Here is a 19,677-nt window from a genome sequence, read left to right as displayed (position 1 = left end):
TATCTCCGGTACTGACCGACGGACGCGCATCCCGGTGGACTCGGCGGACGGTCAGCGCACACTTTTGACCAGCTCAAAGAAGACTGACGCACCGGCTGTTTGCTCCTTCAGTTTTGATCCTTTCCCCCGGAATGTCATCATCAAGGAGCGAGTGAAGCATCTGCTCTCGCCGGGTGCCGCTGGACGTCCTTCTCCTCAAGGGTTTCTGGCGCTTTTAGCAAACGTTAGCACCGGGATGAGCGGAACCGCATCTGCCCGTCATATCTAACCGGGGTCGGAGGCTGCTAGCAGGGAAATATTTGGATCTGTGGATGAGATTGTGTACGGAGCGGAGGAGGACGGAGGAAGAGCAGCGGCAGCAGCGGAGAACCGAACATCCACCCTCATCCCCGGAGGGGGGCAGAAGCAGCGACGAGGCCACAGGACGATGTGAAGATGGGGGTAGTTTTCGGTCTCCTGTGGCTGTTTACCGGCTTCCTGCAGGGCGTGCACGGCCAGGGCGTGTACGGTAAGGACGTCATTAGCATACAATTCAAATATTTTGAGTTACCACATGCACGCGCACTTTACATGTTACGTGAATGCGATTTTGAGTGCACGCGAGCGGAGTATTACAAACAGCAACTTGACCTTGTGAGGGATTTGGCTCCTGTGCGTGTGCGTGCGTGGCTGGTTCGTGGTTCATTCAGTCACACTCGTGCCTGGCATAAAGGCACAACAGGTAGGCTGCTACACAAACACAGATAAGCACACCTGTGCATACAGGGACAGCCGCAGTGCTAATCCTGCATCGTGGCCCCAGCAGTGCCGTTATTAGATGGCACTGTGGGTTCGGTGTGTGCCGGTGGGTCTGTATGAAGCAGCCTGCAGCTCCGTGCAGCAGGAGATGGCGACACGATGCTGCTGCTGCTGCTTTCACTGTGTCAGTCCTGACATGACCGGGCACTGGAAATGACTGGAAATGCCGGTTCTTTTACTGGTATGCTGCTGGTTCGTTCCTGTAGTTACTGTAACACATGCCAGCTCCTGCACGGTGGCCATTCCTCTACTGTACATAAACCCCGATCTTCTCATTTTGCCTTACTTGCACATTTCAAATAATCTGGTGTAATATGGTGTCATAACTGTGTCCTGCTATACTTTGGTCCTCCAGTAGAAATCAAGTTGCATGTACTATAATACTGTGTTGTTTTTCTGCTTATTTCTGTGTCGTGACTCTTAGTAAATACAGTCAGTGTGTTACTGTAGACAGTGTGCTGGTGCTCAGGCATCTGCTGTTTCAGCCTCTTACTTTATAAATGCCCTTTTTACAAAACTGCATTTTCCAATGTCTATTTTATAATTTTATATTTGACTTTTACATTTTGCCCAATTCAAAGCATGTAATGGCCAACAGTTGTATTTTGATGGTTGTGCTAGGCTGCACCCTGAACAGCAGCATCGCTGACCTGCTTTTACAGCCAGGTAACCAGAGTTTAGTCCTACACTTTTCAGTGTTTGCTCATTTTATGAAATGAAATACTATGACAACATGTCAGTGCAGCCAGCCAATCATAAGTGATAATACCCCACCACTGAGCTTATAGCCAGCAAGCTACTTTGATTTCAAATGTACAAGTCATCTCCATCTTTGTCTGACCACAGAAATTTAATACAATTTATTTATACAGCACCAAAATAAGCAGTCGCCTCAAGGTGCTTTGTATTGTAACGCAGACCCTACAATAACACAGAGAAAAACCCAACAATCATATGACCCCCTATGAGCAGCACTTTGGCGACAGTGGGAAGGAAAAACTCCCTTTTAACCTCCGGCAGAACCAGGCTCAGGGAGGGGCGGAGCCATCTGCCAGAGATTAATAACGTGTATGATTCAGCGCAGGCCACGGCCAGAGTGACCAGATCATTAGTTTAGCACATGTCCACATGTCAGAAACATGTTAGTCCTTGATATATCTGTGTCGAGTCAAAGATCTCTGTGACATCAGTAGGTGTGTGGTGCTGTGTGTAAGTGCATGAGACATGCAGCAGGAGTGTGTGAGTGTGCTGCAGAGAAATACTAAAATGCAGCATGTGGAGGTCAGCGTGGACGCTCAGTGGACACTAGTGGATCCGTGTGTATTTACTTTTGTAAAAACACATGGCTGTGCTCAGCATAAAACACAACCATACCTTCAGAGCCTGAAAGCTGAAGCCCAGGTGGGCGCCCTTTAAAGCTCTTTTCTGTGGCCATCATTTATTTCCTGCAGAGGTTTATGGAAACTCGTCCTTGGTCTTGACCTCAGCAAACTCTTCTCTGAGGAGTTTTTGGGCCCACACACTCATTTTCTAACCCATTTTATAAATGTTGGTCATGGAGGATTAGCTGGTATGTTTACTGGCAGTGATTAGTGATTGACAGAGTGACATCACAAACCCGTGAGTTAGATTACAGTGTGAATGGTTGTCTCTGTGTTAGCCCTGTGACAGACTGGTGACCTGTCCAGGGTGCACCCTGCTCGCACCCTATGATAGCCCCCCCGCAACACTGACAAGGATAAGCTGAAGAGAACGCATGGGTGGATGCATGGGTGGATGGATGCATAGATGGATGGATGGATGGATGGATGCATGGATGGATGGATGCATAGATGGATGGATGGATGGATGGATGCATGGATGGATGGATAGATGGATGGACGCATGGATGGATGGATGCATGGGTGGATGCATGGATGGATGCATGGATGGATGCATGGGTGGATGCATGGATGGATGCATGGATGGATGCATGGGTGGATGCATGATGGATGCATGGACATTACTTTTGTATTTTTCGGTGACCCTGTCTCTATAATTATCAGTAAACAATGCAGTTTTTTCCCATAGACTGTATAAACCAAGTGAAGCCTTCTCGTGCAGAGGTCTGTGTGAAACTCAGTCCCCTCTTACTTCAGTAAAAAGAAGATAAGATAAGATAAAGAACTTTATTGTCATTGTAGTTATACAACGGAATTTGTGTGGTAGCTCACAGAGGCCAGCAGCAATAAAACAAGAAGCAGCATAGTAACATAATAACCATAGTAAACGTAGTAACAGTATCAAATATAAAGTAAAAAGTATAAAGTCAAACAGTGTCATATAATATAACAGTATTTACAGTGTGGTAGTTGAGTGCAAGCATCAGTGCCCAGTAAATGACTGTACATTAGCAGCAGACACGACATATTGTTGTTGACTTCATCAGCTCGGTCACCAGACTCAGGCTGTTCAGAGTTCACCGTTCTTGTTGTTTCTCTGATAAATAATTGTCCATTATGCTGGGGTGAATATATCCCAGAATCAGAATCAGAAAGGGGTTTATTGCCAAATGTTGATGTAGCCCAGTGGCAAACAGATGGAATTAGAGACTGTTTATTGTAATTATTATTAAAGGTGTTTTATTTTGTTCAGTTAAAAGCACTCATGATTGGAGAGAGACTCTAAAGAAAAAATCCAAATTATTTTGTATGGAATTGCATTATTTGTGTTATTTATTTATTTATTTTGTTTCTCAAAGGTTATTTTTTGACCTGGATACAAATGCAGTCCAACCAATGGGATTGTTTGTCCCGCCTTGTTTTTCATGTTTGGTTGCGCTGCTAAGGCTGCTTAGACCACACGCGCCATAGCAGTACCTGTGGGGAAAACGTGGTAGCTGTTGAAACAGCGAAGCTGTTGGTGTCTGCTTGATTAGCCGCCAGATTTGGATAGCCGAAGCTAGTTTTATGAATACGAAGTGCTTTGCACTGGTGAGTAACGAAACTGTTATAGCCGCTGATCGGCATCCTGAAATGTTAATGTTGTTCGCTTCAAAAAACAAACGCTAATGGTGACGGTACTATGCAAGTAGCTAGCGAGTGTGCTAAACGCTCACTCCCGTTGTTAAGCGTTAGTTGAGAACTTATTAGCTGTTGTTAGGTTAAGGAAAAAACAGTATGTCTATCTGTTGTATTGAAATGTTTTATTGTGTTACTTTTATTCATCACTGTTGTTACTTGACCGTGAGCAGAGTATATTGAGTTTGCTGCTTTTAATGAGCAGTGTGAATTGCTTTAATGATTGGTGATAGCTACATTGCCATGTAATGAAAACGTTTAGAATTTGATTAGTTGTACAACATTAGAAATTGAAACACATTTTGTTCATGATTTATACTTTAAACAGAAGTGTTAGTTAAGTGTGAACCGTGTTCATTTGAAGTAATTCTGACCTCACTCTTAGGTCAGGTTTTTTGAGTTGGAGAAAGGAGCCGAGACTCCTCGGAGAACATTGGATTACAGACTTTGTGGAAATCCGCAGAAGAGGAATAATTTTCCATTGCAATGGATGGCGAGCCACAGCCCATTTGGAATTGAATCTTGAAGTCTGGTTGCCTGAACTGTGGTAGGACAAAACAGTGCAAACCATACATCGATCGTGGACTGAACTCACACCAATAACTCACCAGATCACCAAACAGGCCTGATCTGGATCCTATTGACACTTTAAAAGACCCGGGTCTAACATTCTTTTCTTTTTTATTTTGGGTATCTGTGCGCGCACACACAATTTTGGTTGTTATTGTAAAGGCAATACAGTGCACAAATTTCAAATACAGTTGAACTATTGCTTCATCATTTGCAGTTGTGTTTTCATTGTGGTTACCCATCCTCTGGGCTCCTGTCGTTCCTGAAATCTTCTGATTTGCCCATTGTTTATATATTTTGTTACATACTGGTTACAGTGTAAAAGTGGCGAGCCAGCCAGGAGCCTTGAATTAATGGGTGACGATAGTGAAGCATATTTTGTGTGATTGAGCTTTTGGTAAGACCGTCTGTCGCACCAAAAGATGGATTTTGTTGAAAAATTAGGTATTAAGGTCCCAAATGCTGTCATAGTGCGTGGGGTAACAGGATCAGAAAAGGATGAAGAGATTTTTGAGTTCTTAAAGCAGTACGGCTCTATTAGTAGGGTCCTCACCATTGATGATCAAGTATCTGAATTCAACAAGGATCAGATAGTGGAGTATAACTCAGGAGTAGCAGTGCAAACATTAGGACCCTTGTTGCCCTATGTCCACCCCTCAGCTGCCAATCCTGATGTAGTATTTTCTGTACATGCTTTGACAGATGTTTATTCCCAGAGAGTTGGGGGAAGTGTCACAGATACTTACCTGAGTGAACTGCGAGGAATAGCCAAGCTAAGTGGGAAAGATTTTGAAGAGGTACTGAGAGAGGTGATGACAAAAATTGAAAAGTCTGTGGGTGTCGCCGAAGAAAGTGTTGCACTCAGTACTGAGGTTGAAATAGAGGAAGTTGATCATACTGACAGGCCCAGCCAGACCCCTGCTACTTTTATTGAATCAGCTGGTATTTCAGTCTGTCCTAAGCTTGGCCACGCTGATGATGAATATCGCACACAGACTTTAAGCTCTGGAACCAAGAGATCCCTGACTCTAAATCCTGGTGAGCTTAACCCACCAGACGTACAGAGAATTGTGGTTGAACACATTGTAAAGAGTGATGATAAGATGTCACGTACCCATTCCACCTTGAGACTGAGAGCTTTTTCTGGGAAGATTCCCCGGCCATATAATGAAGCTGATTATGATACTTGGCGCTCTCATGTTGATTTAATGATGGAGGACACTTCTGTTTCTGACTTGGAGAAGACTCATAAAATTCTCGAGAGCCTCCTCATTCCTGCTTCAGATGTAGTTCGACATCTTGGACCTGAAGCGCCACCATCTACCTACCTGCAATTATTGGAATCTGCCTTTGGCACAGTTGAGGATGGGGAGGAATTGTTGGTGAGGTTCATGAACACGTTGCAAGATCCTGGAGAAAAACCCTCAGCTTACCTGCATCGCCTGCAGGTGGCATTGAACCGTACTGTACGCAGGGGAGGTGTACAGCCACAAGAGGTCGACAAACACCTCCTGAAACAATTTTACAGGGGTTGTTGGAATCATGACTTGCTTGCTGTCTTGCAGCTAGAACTTAAGGATCGACAACCCCCATCACTCGCTGAGCTTTTGTTGCTGCTGCGTACTGCAGAAAATAGGCAAGAAACAAAAACTAGTAGAATGAAACGGCACCTTGGTACTACCAAACCTAAGGTTGTCTCCCATAGACAGAGTGTTCAGGAAACAAGCGAAACACAAGCTGAATCTGAATCAAGTGACCTAAGTAAGTTAAAGAAGCAAGTTGCTGACTTGAAGAGTCAATTGACAGCACTCATGAAACAAAGAAAACCCACTGCTTCTAAGAAAGAACACATGCAGAAAGATGAAACTAAAAAACCTGACCATGCAAAGACTGAACCAGGGCCCCCTCCACACAGCGCTTTAACTGTAAAGCCAAAACCGTGGTACTGTTTCCGTTGTGGGGAGGATGGTCATATTGTGGCCACCTGTGAGTCAGATCCAAATCCTGCCCTGGTAGCTGCTAAAAGAAAGGAACTGAGAATCCGTCAGCAGTTATGGGAAAGCCAACACCGAAACACACCTTCGTTAAACTGAATTCAGTCCCTGTCGTGGGACAGATGGGGACTGCAACGGGTCAAACACGTCCCGCTGATAAGAAGCCTAAAGTGACCACTAAGAAGGGTGCCATGTTAACATTGAATGCTGAGCGTGGTAATTTCAAATTACCCAAAGGTTTAATAGGGGCGAAAACTACAGCACAGGTTCAAATAGAGGGCAATTGTGTTAGCTGCTTAATGGATACAGGCTCTCAAGTCACCACTGTTCCCCAGTCGTTTTACAATCAGAACCTGTCACAACATGAGATCCGGCCTCTCTTTGAGCTTTTGGAGGTTGAAGGAGCCAATGGCCAATCTGTGCCTTATCTAGGCTACATTGAGATTAATGTTGTATTCCCCAAAGAGTTTTTAGGTGCTGAGGTTGAAGTCCCCACACTAGCATTGGTGGTTCCAGATGTTCGTACAGTCCCCCAGCCACTAGTTTTGATAGGTACTAACACACTAGATCTACTTTACGAACTCCATCGTGATACCTGTCCTGAAGAGTATGAACCATCACAATATGGTTACAAAGCAGTGCTAAAGATTTTGGGGCTGCGACACAGGCAGTGCAAGGATAACCGCCTTGGTCTGGTCACCTCGCTCGGAAAAGACCCCCAGCTAGTTCCAGCAGGACAAACCGTAGTGTTAGAGGGGTTCATTGATGTAAACAGTCATACCACTGAGAAATCTGTCCTCTTAGAACATCCCTCCTTGTCAGCACTGCCAGGTGGGGTGTTAGTTAAACCTTGCCTCATTGACTTGCCCCAGAAAGCGCCATATAAAGTGCCAGTCGTAATGACTAATGAGCTGGATCATGATGTTGTTATTCCCCAGAAGTGTGTGATTGGGGAAATCAGTGCATTTCATCGTGTTCTCTCACATGAGCATTGTGTGGTGACACCAGATTCTAGCACCAAGCAGAAGCTAGGCCTCAACTTCAACTTCGAGGACTCACCCATAAGTGCTGAGTGGAGAGAGAGAGTAACACAAAAACTTGCCAATATGCCGGAGGTCTTCGCGCAAAATGACATTGACTTTGGGAGAACTAATCAGGTAAAACACCAAATCAAGCTATCTGATGAGACTCCATTTAAGCACAGGGCACGCCCCATACACCCAAATGATCTGGAAGCTGTCCGAAAGCACTTGCTAGAACTTCAACAGGCAGGTGTGATCAGGGAGTCCACATCACCCTTCTCTTCTCCCATAGTGGTGGTGAGGAAGAAGAATGGGGATGTGCGTCTCTGTGTTGATTACAGGAAGCTCAATCTGCAAACAGTGAAGGATGCTTATGCACTCCCAAACTTGGAGGAGACTTTCTCCACGCTGACTGGTTCCCAGTGGTTTTCTGTCCTCGACTTAAAATCTGGTTACTACCAGATTGAGGTTGAAGAGGCTGACAAACCGAAGACAGCTTTCGTTTGTCCCATTGGATTTTGGGAGTTTAACCGTATGCCGCAGGGCATTACGAACGCTCCAAGCACATTTCAGCGTCTCATGGAGAAATGCATGGGGGATATGAACCTGAAGGAGGTTCTTGTCTTCCTTGATGACATCATTGTTTTCTCTAAAACGCTGGAAGAACATGAGACCCGACTGATCAAAGTTCTCAACCGTCTGAAAGAGTACGGGTTGAAATTATCCCCTGAGAAATGTAAATTTTTTCAGACATCAGTGAGGTACTTGGGACATGTTGTGTCTCGTAATGGGGTGGAGACTGACCCTGAAAAAGTGAAGGCTCTGCAAACTTGGCCAGTGCCTACTGATCTGAAAGAACTGAGGTCTTTTCTTGGTTTTGCAGGGTATTACAGACGCTTCATTAAAAGCTATTCTAACCTAGTGAAGCCCCTCACCAATCTGACCTCAGGTTACCCACCCCTTCGCAAAGGTACCAAGCCCAAAGCTAACACTCCTCAGTATCATGATCCGAAAAAACCCTTTGGTGAGCGATGGACTCCAGAGTGTGAACAAGCTTTCCGAGCGATCATTGAAAAGCTAACTACTGCTCCGATCTTGGGTTTTGCTGACCCCAAGTTGCCCTACACTCTCCATACGGATGCCAGCACTATGGGGTTGGGTGCTGCTTTGTATCAGGAGCAGGAGGGGCAGATGAGAGTAATAGCATATGCTAGCCGAGGTTTGTCCAAGAGTGAGTCTCGCTACCCTGCCCACAAACTAGAGTTTTTAGCTCTAAAGTGGGCAGTTACAGAAAAATTTTCTGATTACCTCTATGGTAGCCAATTCATGGTTGTAACTGACAGCAATCCCTTAACATATGTTCTGTCTACAGCCAAGTTGGATGCAATGAGCTATCGTTGGCTAGCAGCACTCTCCACGTTTAACTTCCAGCTTCAGTACAGAGCTGGAAAGTTAAATTCTGATGCAGACGGTCTTTCAAGACGACCACATGGAGAACTGCTCAATGACACCGTTTCACAAAAAGAGCAGGAACGTATACAGCGGTTCACTGAAACACATCTGTCTGGTCAAGGAGTCACTCTTGGCCCAGACGTGGTCCCAGCTATCTGTGAGAGGCACCTCATTGGCTGTAGCCCAAGTGAAAACAAAGAGATGGATTGTGCTTTCACCCTGGTAGACTCTTTGGCCATGTCTGTATCTGCTATACCAGATGAGTTTGTGAATGAAGATCAGTGTGGTGGGTTACCAGTTATTCCCCATATGCCAGTAGAGCAGCTAAGGGCAGAACAACGAGCTGACCCGTGTTTGAGGGAAATTATAGCTCAACTCGAGACTGGGGACAAGGTTCCACCCACCGTTAGAAAGCAACTGCCCGATATTCCCTTACTAATCAGGGAATTCAGTCGCCTTGAGCTACACAATCAAATACTGTACCGAACACGACAAGATGGAGGTTGTGTAACCTGGCAACTTGTTCTTCCAGAGCAGTTTCGAGACACAGTCCTCCATAGCCTCCATGATGATATGGGCCACTTAGGGATTGAACGCACTCTCGACCTGGTGAGAACAAGGTTTTACTGGCCAAGGATGGCTGCAGATGTTGAGAAAAAGGTTAAAACCTGTGATCGCTGTGTTCTGAGAAAATCCCTTCCTGAAAAAGCTGCTCCTTTGGTCACCATAAAGTCCACCAGACCTCTTGAGCTTGTTTGTATGGACTTTTTGTCCATTGAGCCTGATAGGAGCAATATTAAGGACGTCCTCGTACTTACAGACCACTTTACTAAGTATGCCATTGCCGTCCCAACTCCCAATCAGAAAGCTCAAACAGTTGCCAAGTGCCTGTGGGATAATTTCATTGTCCATTACGGCATTCCTGAACGTTTGCATAGTGACCAAGGGCCTGACTTTGAGTCACACATCATCAAAGAACTATGCAACATCCTGGGTGTTCACAAGATTCGTACTACGCCCTACCATCCTAGGGGAAACCCTGTAGAGCGTTTTAATAGGACGCTGTTGAGCATGCTTGGCACATTGGAAAACAAGGACAAATCACAGTGGCATAGCTTTGTGAAACCATTGGTTCATGCGTACAATTGTACAAAGAACGACGTTACAGGGTACTCACCTTATGAATTAATGTATGGCCGTAAACCCAGATTGCCCATTGACCTGGCTTTTGGTCTTCCCCTCAGAGACGACGGCTACAAGTCACATTCGCAATATGTGCAAAGTTTGAAGTCACGTCTGGAAGAGAGTTACAGGATCGCGGCACAAAACGCAGCAAAAATTGCTGACAAGAATAAGACCAGATTTGACTTGCGTGTAACCGCTTCTAAATTGGAAGAAGGAGACAGAGTTTTAGTGCGTGCTGTACGCCTAAGAGGGAAACATAAGCTTGCTGATAAGTGGGAGTCAGATGTTTATGTGGTGGTAAAGCAGGCGGGAGATCTCCCAGTTTACACAATAAAACCTGAGAACAGAGACGCTCCTTGGCGAACTGTCCATCGAGATCTCCTACTCCCTTGTGGTTTTGTCACACCCACTAAGGAGAAGCCTGTTATGACAAACTCCACACGCAAGCCTGTAACACGGCAATCAGCTAAACAGTATGATGAGACTGAACCTTCTGAGACAGAGGAGGATACCGTTTGGTTTCGTGAGAGGCGTCCCAGAGAAACCATTCGATTCACCACATTGTACGAGATTCCAAAATCATCCCCTGACACCGATGATGGTGAGGCAGCACAGATAAATTTAACTGAAGACTGCTTAGCTGTTAATGATACGGTAGTCAGAGAAGACTTGTCTCATGGAAATGCAGAAATCATTTTGGAGGATACTGCCTTGGATGCCGTGAGTGAAAAACGCTCAGCTGCTGATGTACCTGGAAGTGGAAATGACTTAGCAGACACATCCACCTTTCAGGGAGATGTTCTTCTAAGCAGAGAAGACTCTGACAGTGAGCCTGAGGCCTTTAACAAAGAAGATTCACAACAGAGCGTGGAAGGTGATAAAACGGACACTCTTCGACGTTCAGTGAGGAATAGAGGTCCGCCAGAAAGACTGCAGTACACCCAGTTGGGTAATCCACTGATATCTATTGTGCAATCCTTATTCCAAGGCTTGAGCTTAGCTTTTACTGATGCTTTGCAAGAGAGTAAGGAGGTCGGAACTTACCAGGAGCCACTCTCTCAAGTGGTGAGGTCACAGCCATCTCCCATGCAAAGGGACTTGCATGAATTTAGGAGGGGAGAGTGTAGCCCAGTGGCAAACAGATGGAATTAGAGACTGTTTATTGTAATTATTATTAAAGGTGTTTTATTTTGTTCAGTTAAAAGCACTCATGATTGGAGAGAGACTCTAAAGAAAAAATCCAAATTATTTTGTATGGAATTGCATTATTTGTGTTATTTATTTATTTATTTTGTTTCTCAAAGGTTATTTTTTGACCTGGATACAAATGCAGTCCAACCAATGGGATTGTTTGTCCCGCCTTGTTTTTCATGTTTGGTTGCGCTGCTAAGGCTGCTTAGACCACACGCGCCATAGCAGTACCTGTGGGGAAAACGTGGTAGCTGTTGAAACAGCGAAGCTGTTGGTGTCTGCTTGATTAGCCGCCAGATTTGGATAGCCGAAGCTAGTTTTATGAATACGAAGTGCTTTGCACTGGTGAGTAACGAAACTGTTATAGCCGCTGATCGGCATCCTGAAATGTTAATGTTGTTCGCTTCAAAAAACAAACGCTAATGGTGACGGTACTATGCAAGTAGCTAGCGAGTGTGCTAAACGCTCACTCCCGTTGTTAAGCGTTAGTTGAGAACTTATTAGCTGTTGTTAGGTTAAGGAAAAAACAGTATGTCTATCTGTTGTATTGAAATGTTTTATTGTGTTACTTTTATTCATCACTGTTGTTACTTGACCGTGAGCAGAGTATATTGAGTTTGCTGCTTTTAATGAGCAGTGTGAATTGCTTTAATGATTGGTGATAGCTACATTGCCATGTAATGAAAACGTTTAGAATTTGATTAGTTGTACAACATTAGAAATTGAAACACATTTTGTTCATGATTTATACTTTAAACAGAAGTGTTAGTTAAGTGTGAACCGTGTTCATTTGAAGTAATTCTGACCTCACTCTTAGGTCAGGTTTTTTGAGTTGGAGAAAGGAGCCGAGACTCCTCGGAGAACATTGGATTACAGACTTTGTGGAAATCCGCAGAAGAGGAATAATTTTCCATTGCAATGGATGGCGAGCCACAGCCCATTTGGAATTGAATCTTGAAGTCTGGTTGCCTGAACTGTGGTAGGACAAAACAGTGCAAACCATACATCGATCGTGGACTGAACTCACACCAATAACTCACCAGATCACCAAACAGGCCTGATCTGGATCCTATTGACACTTTAAAAGACCCGGGTCTAACATTCTTTTCTTTTTTATTTTGGGTATCTGTGCGCGCACACACAATTTTGGTTGTTATTGTAAAGGCAATACAGTGCACAAATTTCAAATACAGTTGAACTATTGCTTCATCATTTGCAGTTGTGTTTTCATTGTGGTTACCCATCCTCTGGGCTCCTGTCGTTCCTGAAATCTTCTGATTTGCCCATTGTTTATATATTTTGTTACATACTGGTTACATTGAGCAGGTTTACAACATTAGGAAATTGCTGCGGTGCTTCAGTGCAAACATACTGTCATAAATAGCACTTAAATAGACATGAAAAAATAAAAGTAGGAATAAGAATTAAAAGTGCTACGTGGAAAGATATGTGCATGAGATATACATGAGATATATACATGAGAATAAGAATTAAGAGTGCTACGTTGAAAGATATATACATGAGTGCAGGTGGTGATCAGTGCAAACATGGAATGATGCAGTGACACAGCGTAGGGTCATGTGTTAGTGGCGGGGACAGTCATGTGGTTATTGTTCATGTGTCCAACAGCAGAGGGGAAGAAACTGTTCTTATGGCGAGAGGTTCTGGTGCGAATGGACCGGAGCCTCCTGCCTGAGGGGAGCAGGTCAAACAGACTGTGTCCAGGGTGAGAAGGGTCAGCTGAGATCCGAGCTGCACGCCGCAATGTCCTGGAGGTGTACAGGTCCTGCAAAGATGGGAGTCTGCAGCCAATCACCTTCTCAGCAGAGCGCACAACACGCTGCAGTCTCTGTTTGTCCCTGATAGTGGCTCCAGCGTACCACACGGTGATGGAGGAGGTGAGGATGGACTCGATGATTGCAGTGTAGAATTGCATCATCGTCCGTGTTGGCAGGTTGAATTTCTTCAGCTGCCTCAGGAAGTACATCCTCTGCTGGGCTTTCTTGATGACGGAGGTGATGGTGGGCTCCCACTTCAGGTCCTGGGTGATGGTGGTACCCAGGAAGCGGAATGAGTCCACAGAGGTGATGATGGGGGGGAGTGGGGCTGTGTGCTTCCTGAAGTCCACAATAATCTCCACTGTCTTCTGGGCATTCAGCACCCAGATATCCAAACTAACCAAAGAAAGTCACATCATTCTGTTATCATTCCCTTTGGCTAACCTAAACTAATGGAATAGTTTAACACTGAGAAGTTCAGTTTGAGGACTGTTTCATGTAAAAAGCTGTGTAACCAATCACACTCATCCATCATGAACCTTTAAATGCTGCCTAACTGTGTGCATCATTAACATGTTACACCTCAAACACACAACAAAGAATAAAACAGAGGAAGGATTAAACTAATCTGTTGCTAAACATGATATGAAAACACATCATTACAGAAAGTGTTCTCAGGTTATTAAAGTTTGACAAATAACATCCGAAGAATCTCACCTGAGAAGTGTAGAGCGTTGTACTAGTTACAAGTCATAGTTACTAGTTACTTCTTCAAATAAGTAACTGAGTTAGTAACTGAGTTACAAGATTCTAAAAGTAATTAATTACTTGAAAAGTAACTATTGAGTTACTTTAAAAAAATGTTTAGCCCTCTGGGGTCCAGGGTATAATTGATTTCCCCAGTTCACCTTTAAAAAAGTGGTCGTCGGGCAGAAAGTGATCCCCGCCCGCGGGAGCGCGCAGCTGCTTAAAGCTGCAGCGCCCAGATTACTTACAGCTACTTCTGCAGCTGATGTAAGGTGCAGTCAGCTGAACACAGCTTCAGTCGTCTGTTTGTTGAAAAATAACGGTAACAGCGTTGTAACGATAGAAATAGTAATTAGTTAGATTACTCTTACTGAAAAAAGTACAAACGGTGGTGACGACCACATACATGAACAGGAGCGCTGCGGTCATCGTCCACGCTCACAGTGCTGGTGAATGTTTGAGCCGTGCAGCCACTGCTTCTTGTTTTGGCAGATAAATAATAAACTTATGAAAATATTCAATGAGTGGCAGCAGATTTAGGAAATGTGTGACTGTGACATCGAGGCCTGTGGAAGAGATCGATCAGGCGTGTGACCTTTTCATGGGTGGGTTGCTGTTTTTAAGAGTTTTACAAACTGTTGTGCGTCAGCATCGCTGGTGTTGTCAGTGCCAGTATTGACATGACCTTGGGATAATATTATGATCAGATTTTGTTGTAATTGTAGATATCAGATGGTAGTTTCAGTAATCACCTGGAGCATCTGAAGAGGACGTACCTGTTTATCAGTGTGCTGACAGCAGACTGTTGAAAAACCTCACAACAAAAGAATGGTTGTTGTGCAGCAATTTTACTCATATCCAAGCAAACATGTGTGATGGTGTTGAGAGCACGATCGTGTGTCTGCTGCGTGTCGTCATAGATGCTGTGTAAAAGAGGCCAGTTTGCACATCATTTCTCAGCAGTGGGTTGTTGCTTGTGAAGCGCACTCATGTTCTTGTTGACTCTAGGTAATAAATGAGATGTGAAGCAGATGTTTTAGACCAGAGCGCTATCCCCTGCAGCACGTGTGTCACAGCCGTCGGTGTGGCACGCTGGGATGAGAGCGTGCTGTGGACACACTGTCACATGTTCTGACCTGAGGTCAACCAATCGCATAAAGTACATGAAAGAAAACAACTAATACTTTATTTGTTCATAACTGAATAACAATAAATGACTTCACTGTTTGGTCTGTGATTACTAATAATAATAATAGTAGATAAATACTTTGATATAAATGTAATTTGATTACAGATTACACCTACACCCTCAGCTTTGACGTGCTCACACCCAGCAGTGCTGGGGTCGCCACTGCAAAGAGTGTGAGTGTGTGTGAGTGTGTGTGTGTGAGTTACGAATAACCAGGATGTTTGAACTCTTCTTCGGTCCTTACAGTCTGTGTAAAGGAGCACATCACCACGGTGATGTTGGTGAGAAAACTGGAGATGATTTGTTGACATAAAACAAAACTTTTAATTCTTTTAAACACATTGTTTTTCATCCCGGGGCTCATATATGATGCTGATTCTTTCATTTAATCTTTGCTTGTTGTCTAAATATGGATCACTAGGATTGGTGTGTAATCTGTTTAATCTAATAGTCTTATATCCAACGATAGGGAAATTCACAGCTTTGCTAACCAGTCGCCACGAGTCGTCTAAAATAGATTTTGTTTCAACTATTTATATGTGATGCAGATATTTGACAAAATATTAGATAAAAAAGCGAAGCTCTCAATTTACCGGTCGATCTACGTCCCTTCCCTCACCTATGGCCACGAGCCTCTCTGCTTGGGCTGCTGCCCCCGCGACCCGGCCCCGGATAAGCAGAAGAACCACTAGTGCTGGTTAGCTGGATTAGCATATTGGCTGTCACTGATTGGTCAAGTCCATATCTGTTATCAGCTGTATTTTTGGGGATGCACGTATAACTCACAGCTATGTGTCATGTGTTTTCTGAGGTATGGCTATAGTAGCAGTGTGTTCACACCAGGCTGATGCATCTTCACACAGGCCAAGAAGAAAAGACAACAGCTGTCACAGCTCTCTGCTGTACTCGTGCTGGCTGTGATGATATCTGTGGGTTTCCAGAAAGAGTCCAGCGGCTGCATCTGTGTCAGTGACACAGGGCAAAACTCCAGGTGACTGTTGAACAAGTGAGCACGTGTATAAATGGGCTGTACCATCAGCTTTTTACATTTACTGATGTACAACAGTGAACCATGACAACTGACAGGCAGAAATCATCAAATCCAGATGTTCTTAGTGCGCCTGAGCTGTCAGGTGTTTCATGGAAAAATGTAACTTTTACAACAGAAGGAAGTTACGTTGTTGACAAATGATGTTCGTCAGTTACCTTTTTTTGATGAAAACAAGGTGATGAGATAACCCGGAGCGTGAGCATCAAAGTGCTCACCATAGCTGTTCACATTGGTCTTCTGTGTGTTTCCCTACTAATAACAGCACAGTGTGTGTTTGCTTTGGGTCTGACCGTGTGACGTCACCTCACACCCAGATTATCTGTAATCTTATATGTGACAGATTAGAGAAGAGGAGGCGTATTACATCACAGCCGATGTTACTTACATCGGTGCTGATGCGTCTGCGGGGCCGTGCAGCTAAAACTCCATTTTTACCAAAACCGGTGTTCAAACAGAAGCTGTGAGGCTGCAGGAGGACAGGGAGGAAGGACAGGAAGGGGATTAGGTAGCAACATCTGTGTGTTTGTATTGGAACATTTGGTGAATGGAGGCCTGATTGTTCTGCTGGTTTCTGCCACACAGGCTTTGGGACGAGCTGAGCTCAAATGATAAGTTGACTAATCTATGAGACAGAAAATTAATTTCAGACTTGATTATCTTTTAGCTCAATTTGAGAACGAAAGGAGGACAGTGTCTCCGGTCCAAACTACAGCACGCTGTCCACGATCAGACTTACATTATTTGAAAGTGTCGCATTTGTCTGTTGTGTTCCACGACCATCGTTTGCAGCTGCAGCAGGTAAACTGAATGTTTGTTGTATACTTGAAATTTCCTGCTGAAGTCACGTGTTTGTTTCACCACATGCCTTTGGGATGTACATCTTCCTGTCACAGATGCTTTGTACGTGTATTGCAGTGTGAGTTTAGCGCTTCTGCAGCATGCTGGTCGCTGAGCAGATGGATGTGTGCGGGATCCAAACAGCATGACCCTCCTAGTTCACTGATCCCCCTGCACTGACCTTTTCTTTTTTATGAGATAAATATTTATGAGCTTTTTAAACTGTGGATTTATTTGATGTCCATCCAATTGCTTCCGCTGATCCTTTTCTGGGTCAGGGGGGCGCTGGAGCCTATCCCAGCTGTCACAGGGCGAGAGGCGGGGTCCACCCTGGACAGGTCGCATTCGCACCCACGGACAAGTGCATGTCTTTGGACACCGTGCTGCCCTTTAGTGGGTATGGTTGTTTTAAAAATGACACCACGGCTGTAACGGCTGTAGCGTTTGTTCAGTTTCAACCATCTAAGTGTGCACTGAACACATCAGCTTTCACACACGGTCACACTGACACACGGTGCTAACAACAACAAATTGTTGCTTTTAGCTTGAAACAGACCAAATGATGAAAACTGAAGGACGTGTGTACAGTTAGTAGAATCTGTCTGAAACACAGTGGCAGCTGGACTTCCCCCTGCAGCAGCTGCTGTTTGTTCACGGGCTCAGCTACTGTTGCTGATGTCCTGAGCAGAGCTTACAGCATGTAAAGGCTGCCAGCTTAGCTAGCTGGACCTCTGCTTTGTGGGTTGGATCTCATTTATCAGAAGAACGTGAGCACAAAAGCCAAAAATCCTGTGAGGAGAAAAACATTTATGAAACTTGGATGTAGGGCTGTTCGATATAACCATGCATATCGGCTCACGATATAAAAACGTCTGTCGGTTCATTTTACGCTGTCGTTTGTTTTGTGGTGTCGCAAAACAAACTGTTTACGGCAATATTCGTTCATGGCTTTGATGTCACTGTAGAAGTTCTTAAACCTCTCTCTTTCTCTTATATTTAACATAACCACACTACGGACGCACAAGCGACTGTTTTTGTGCGTTGTCGTTAGCAACAACAATCGTCTGGCTCCGCCGTCCGCTTGTTTATTTTCCACATAAACCTTTCACAATAAAGCTGAAGATCCTGCTGAGATTTTCCAAAATAAACTGACTCACGTGAAATAGTATGCAGAGTGTTTACAGACGAGAGGCTGAAAAGAGCCGTCAGGTGCTCAAAAATGAACCTTAGAACGGGCCGTGTGGTAAATACTCACAAAGAAAACTGTTGTGCAACACGGGACTCCAGGTACACGACGCCCAGCTGCAAACACGTCACGGAGGCCGAGCTGCCCAACAGTCACAGAATTAGCTGAAAATGTTTGTGATGTATATCGTTGTCGGGACGATCTTATATTGAGATATGAGAGTTTGGTCATATGGCACAGCCACACCCAAATGCACACGGTGGGCCTTTATGGATCAGTCAACCTGGACATGTGTGCATGTGGGCGAGCCTTGTACGCAGAGTTTCAACCAAAACACAGCAAAGATCTTACCTGCTCACTGTTTTCTTCTTTACTTTACAACATAAAGCAGCTTGTTGTGATTTGGTCCAATAGAAATCAAATGTAATTGGATAATTGAATTTTCCCCTTTGAGAGTACATTCTCTCCCAGTGCCTTAGAAATTCCAAATATGCTGGAAAATCTTTGTAATATTGATTAAAACTTCAGTTTCCTTCAGAGGGTGAACTGCCAGATTAAACTGTTTGAACAGTGACAGCATCACTGGCTAGAAGGAGCAGCTCTCAGACCCCAGCGTTAGTCCAGGACCTGCCTGATGACACTGAAGCTGCAAGTGTGAACCTCGGTTCATCCGATGAGTCAGCCGCTGTCATCCTTCGATGGCGGCTCAGCCTGCAGTCAGTCGATGTTGTTGTTGCTGTGCTCGCTGGCAGTCAGATGTGTTGTTTGATCTGTTGTTGGTGACACTGATCTGATTTCACAGCCATATGGGCTCATTTTCTGCCTCATAAACTCTCCTCAGCACAATGAAGTTAAAGCTCATTTGGATGGAAAAGGTCAAACACAAACAGCCAGTCTGCCGCACACTCGCTCTGCGTTTGGCAGCCTTTCACTCAACGACTCCAAACCACAGGTTGAGGAGCCGACGGCGCCTCCTGGAGGCCGCTCCGCTCACTGCAGGCGCCACACTTACACAGTCTGGAGAATCTGAGTCCAGATCAATGTGCAGGACTGAGCACAACATAAAAGCACACCGAGTCATCAGACTGAACACTTTTTGTTGCCTTTTATCGTCTGATTTGAGCAAATATGAAGATTTTACAATGAGTATGTGTGTCGTGGGTGGGAGTGGGTCTAGTCGGTTTTCAGGCTTTCTATACGCATGTTATTGTAATGCAGATCAAATTCAACTGAAGCTGGTACAAGGTGTCATTTTCTCTTGTGAGATCCATGTTTCGTTCCTGACAGTTACGATTCTTAATCATAACTGAGATTAAAAATCAATCGGCCGGGTTGAACATAAAGAGGATTTAATTTAGTGAGTAGCATCCTGTATGAGCAGATGATGATTACGAGAATCGTTTGTTACTCTCTCTGGTCTGAAAATGTTTCTTTGTTTGTTTGTTGTGTGGTTTGGTGCGTTGTGGTGTGTAATGTCCCCAGTTACGCACCTTTGTTAGCCAACCAGCTTTAAACAACCAAAACATAAATAAAAGAACATTTTATCGAAGAACATCCAATTACTGGAGAACGACCACTGTCCGGACTCCTGATCCCACACGAAGTGTTTGTGGGAAAC

General features: G+C 44.5%; 1 protein-coding gene across 1 annotated transcript in view; it reads left to right on the top strand.

Moving 5' to 3' along the window:
- The first annotated feature begins 321 nt into the window (after positions 1-321).
- Positions 322-19,677, top strand: part of LOC146611507 (MAM domain-containing glycosylphosphatidylinositol anchor protein 2-like) — a 183,055-nt gene continuing 163,699 nt past the window's right edge. Inside the window, exon 1 of the mRNA XM_085343664.1 lies at positions 322-508. Within this exon, the coding sequence (XP_085199790.1) occupies positions 436-508 (73 nt within the window). The 5' untranslated portion in view covers positions 322-435. The remainder of the gene's footprint in view (positions 509-19,677) is intronic.

This window comes from Diplotaxodon limnothrissa, linkage group LG19 (genome assembly GCF_057381915.1).
Source record: "Diplotaxodon limnothrissa isolate DT_005_m linkage group LG19, D_limnothrissa_male_GT1.1, whole genome shotgun sequence".
In the NCBI taxonomy this organism is placed as follows: Eukaryota; Metazoa; Chordata; class Actinopteri; order Cichliformes; family Cichlidae; genus Diplotaxodon; species Diplotaxodon limnothrissa.
The sequence above is the reverse complement of the archived record's forward strand: the minus strand, read 5'-3'. Positions and strand labels throughout refer to the sequence as shown.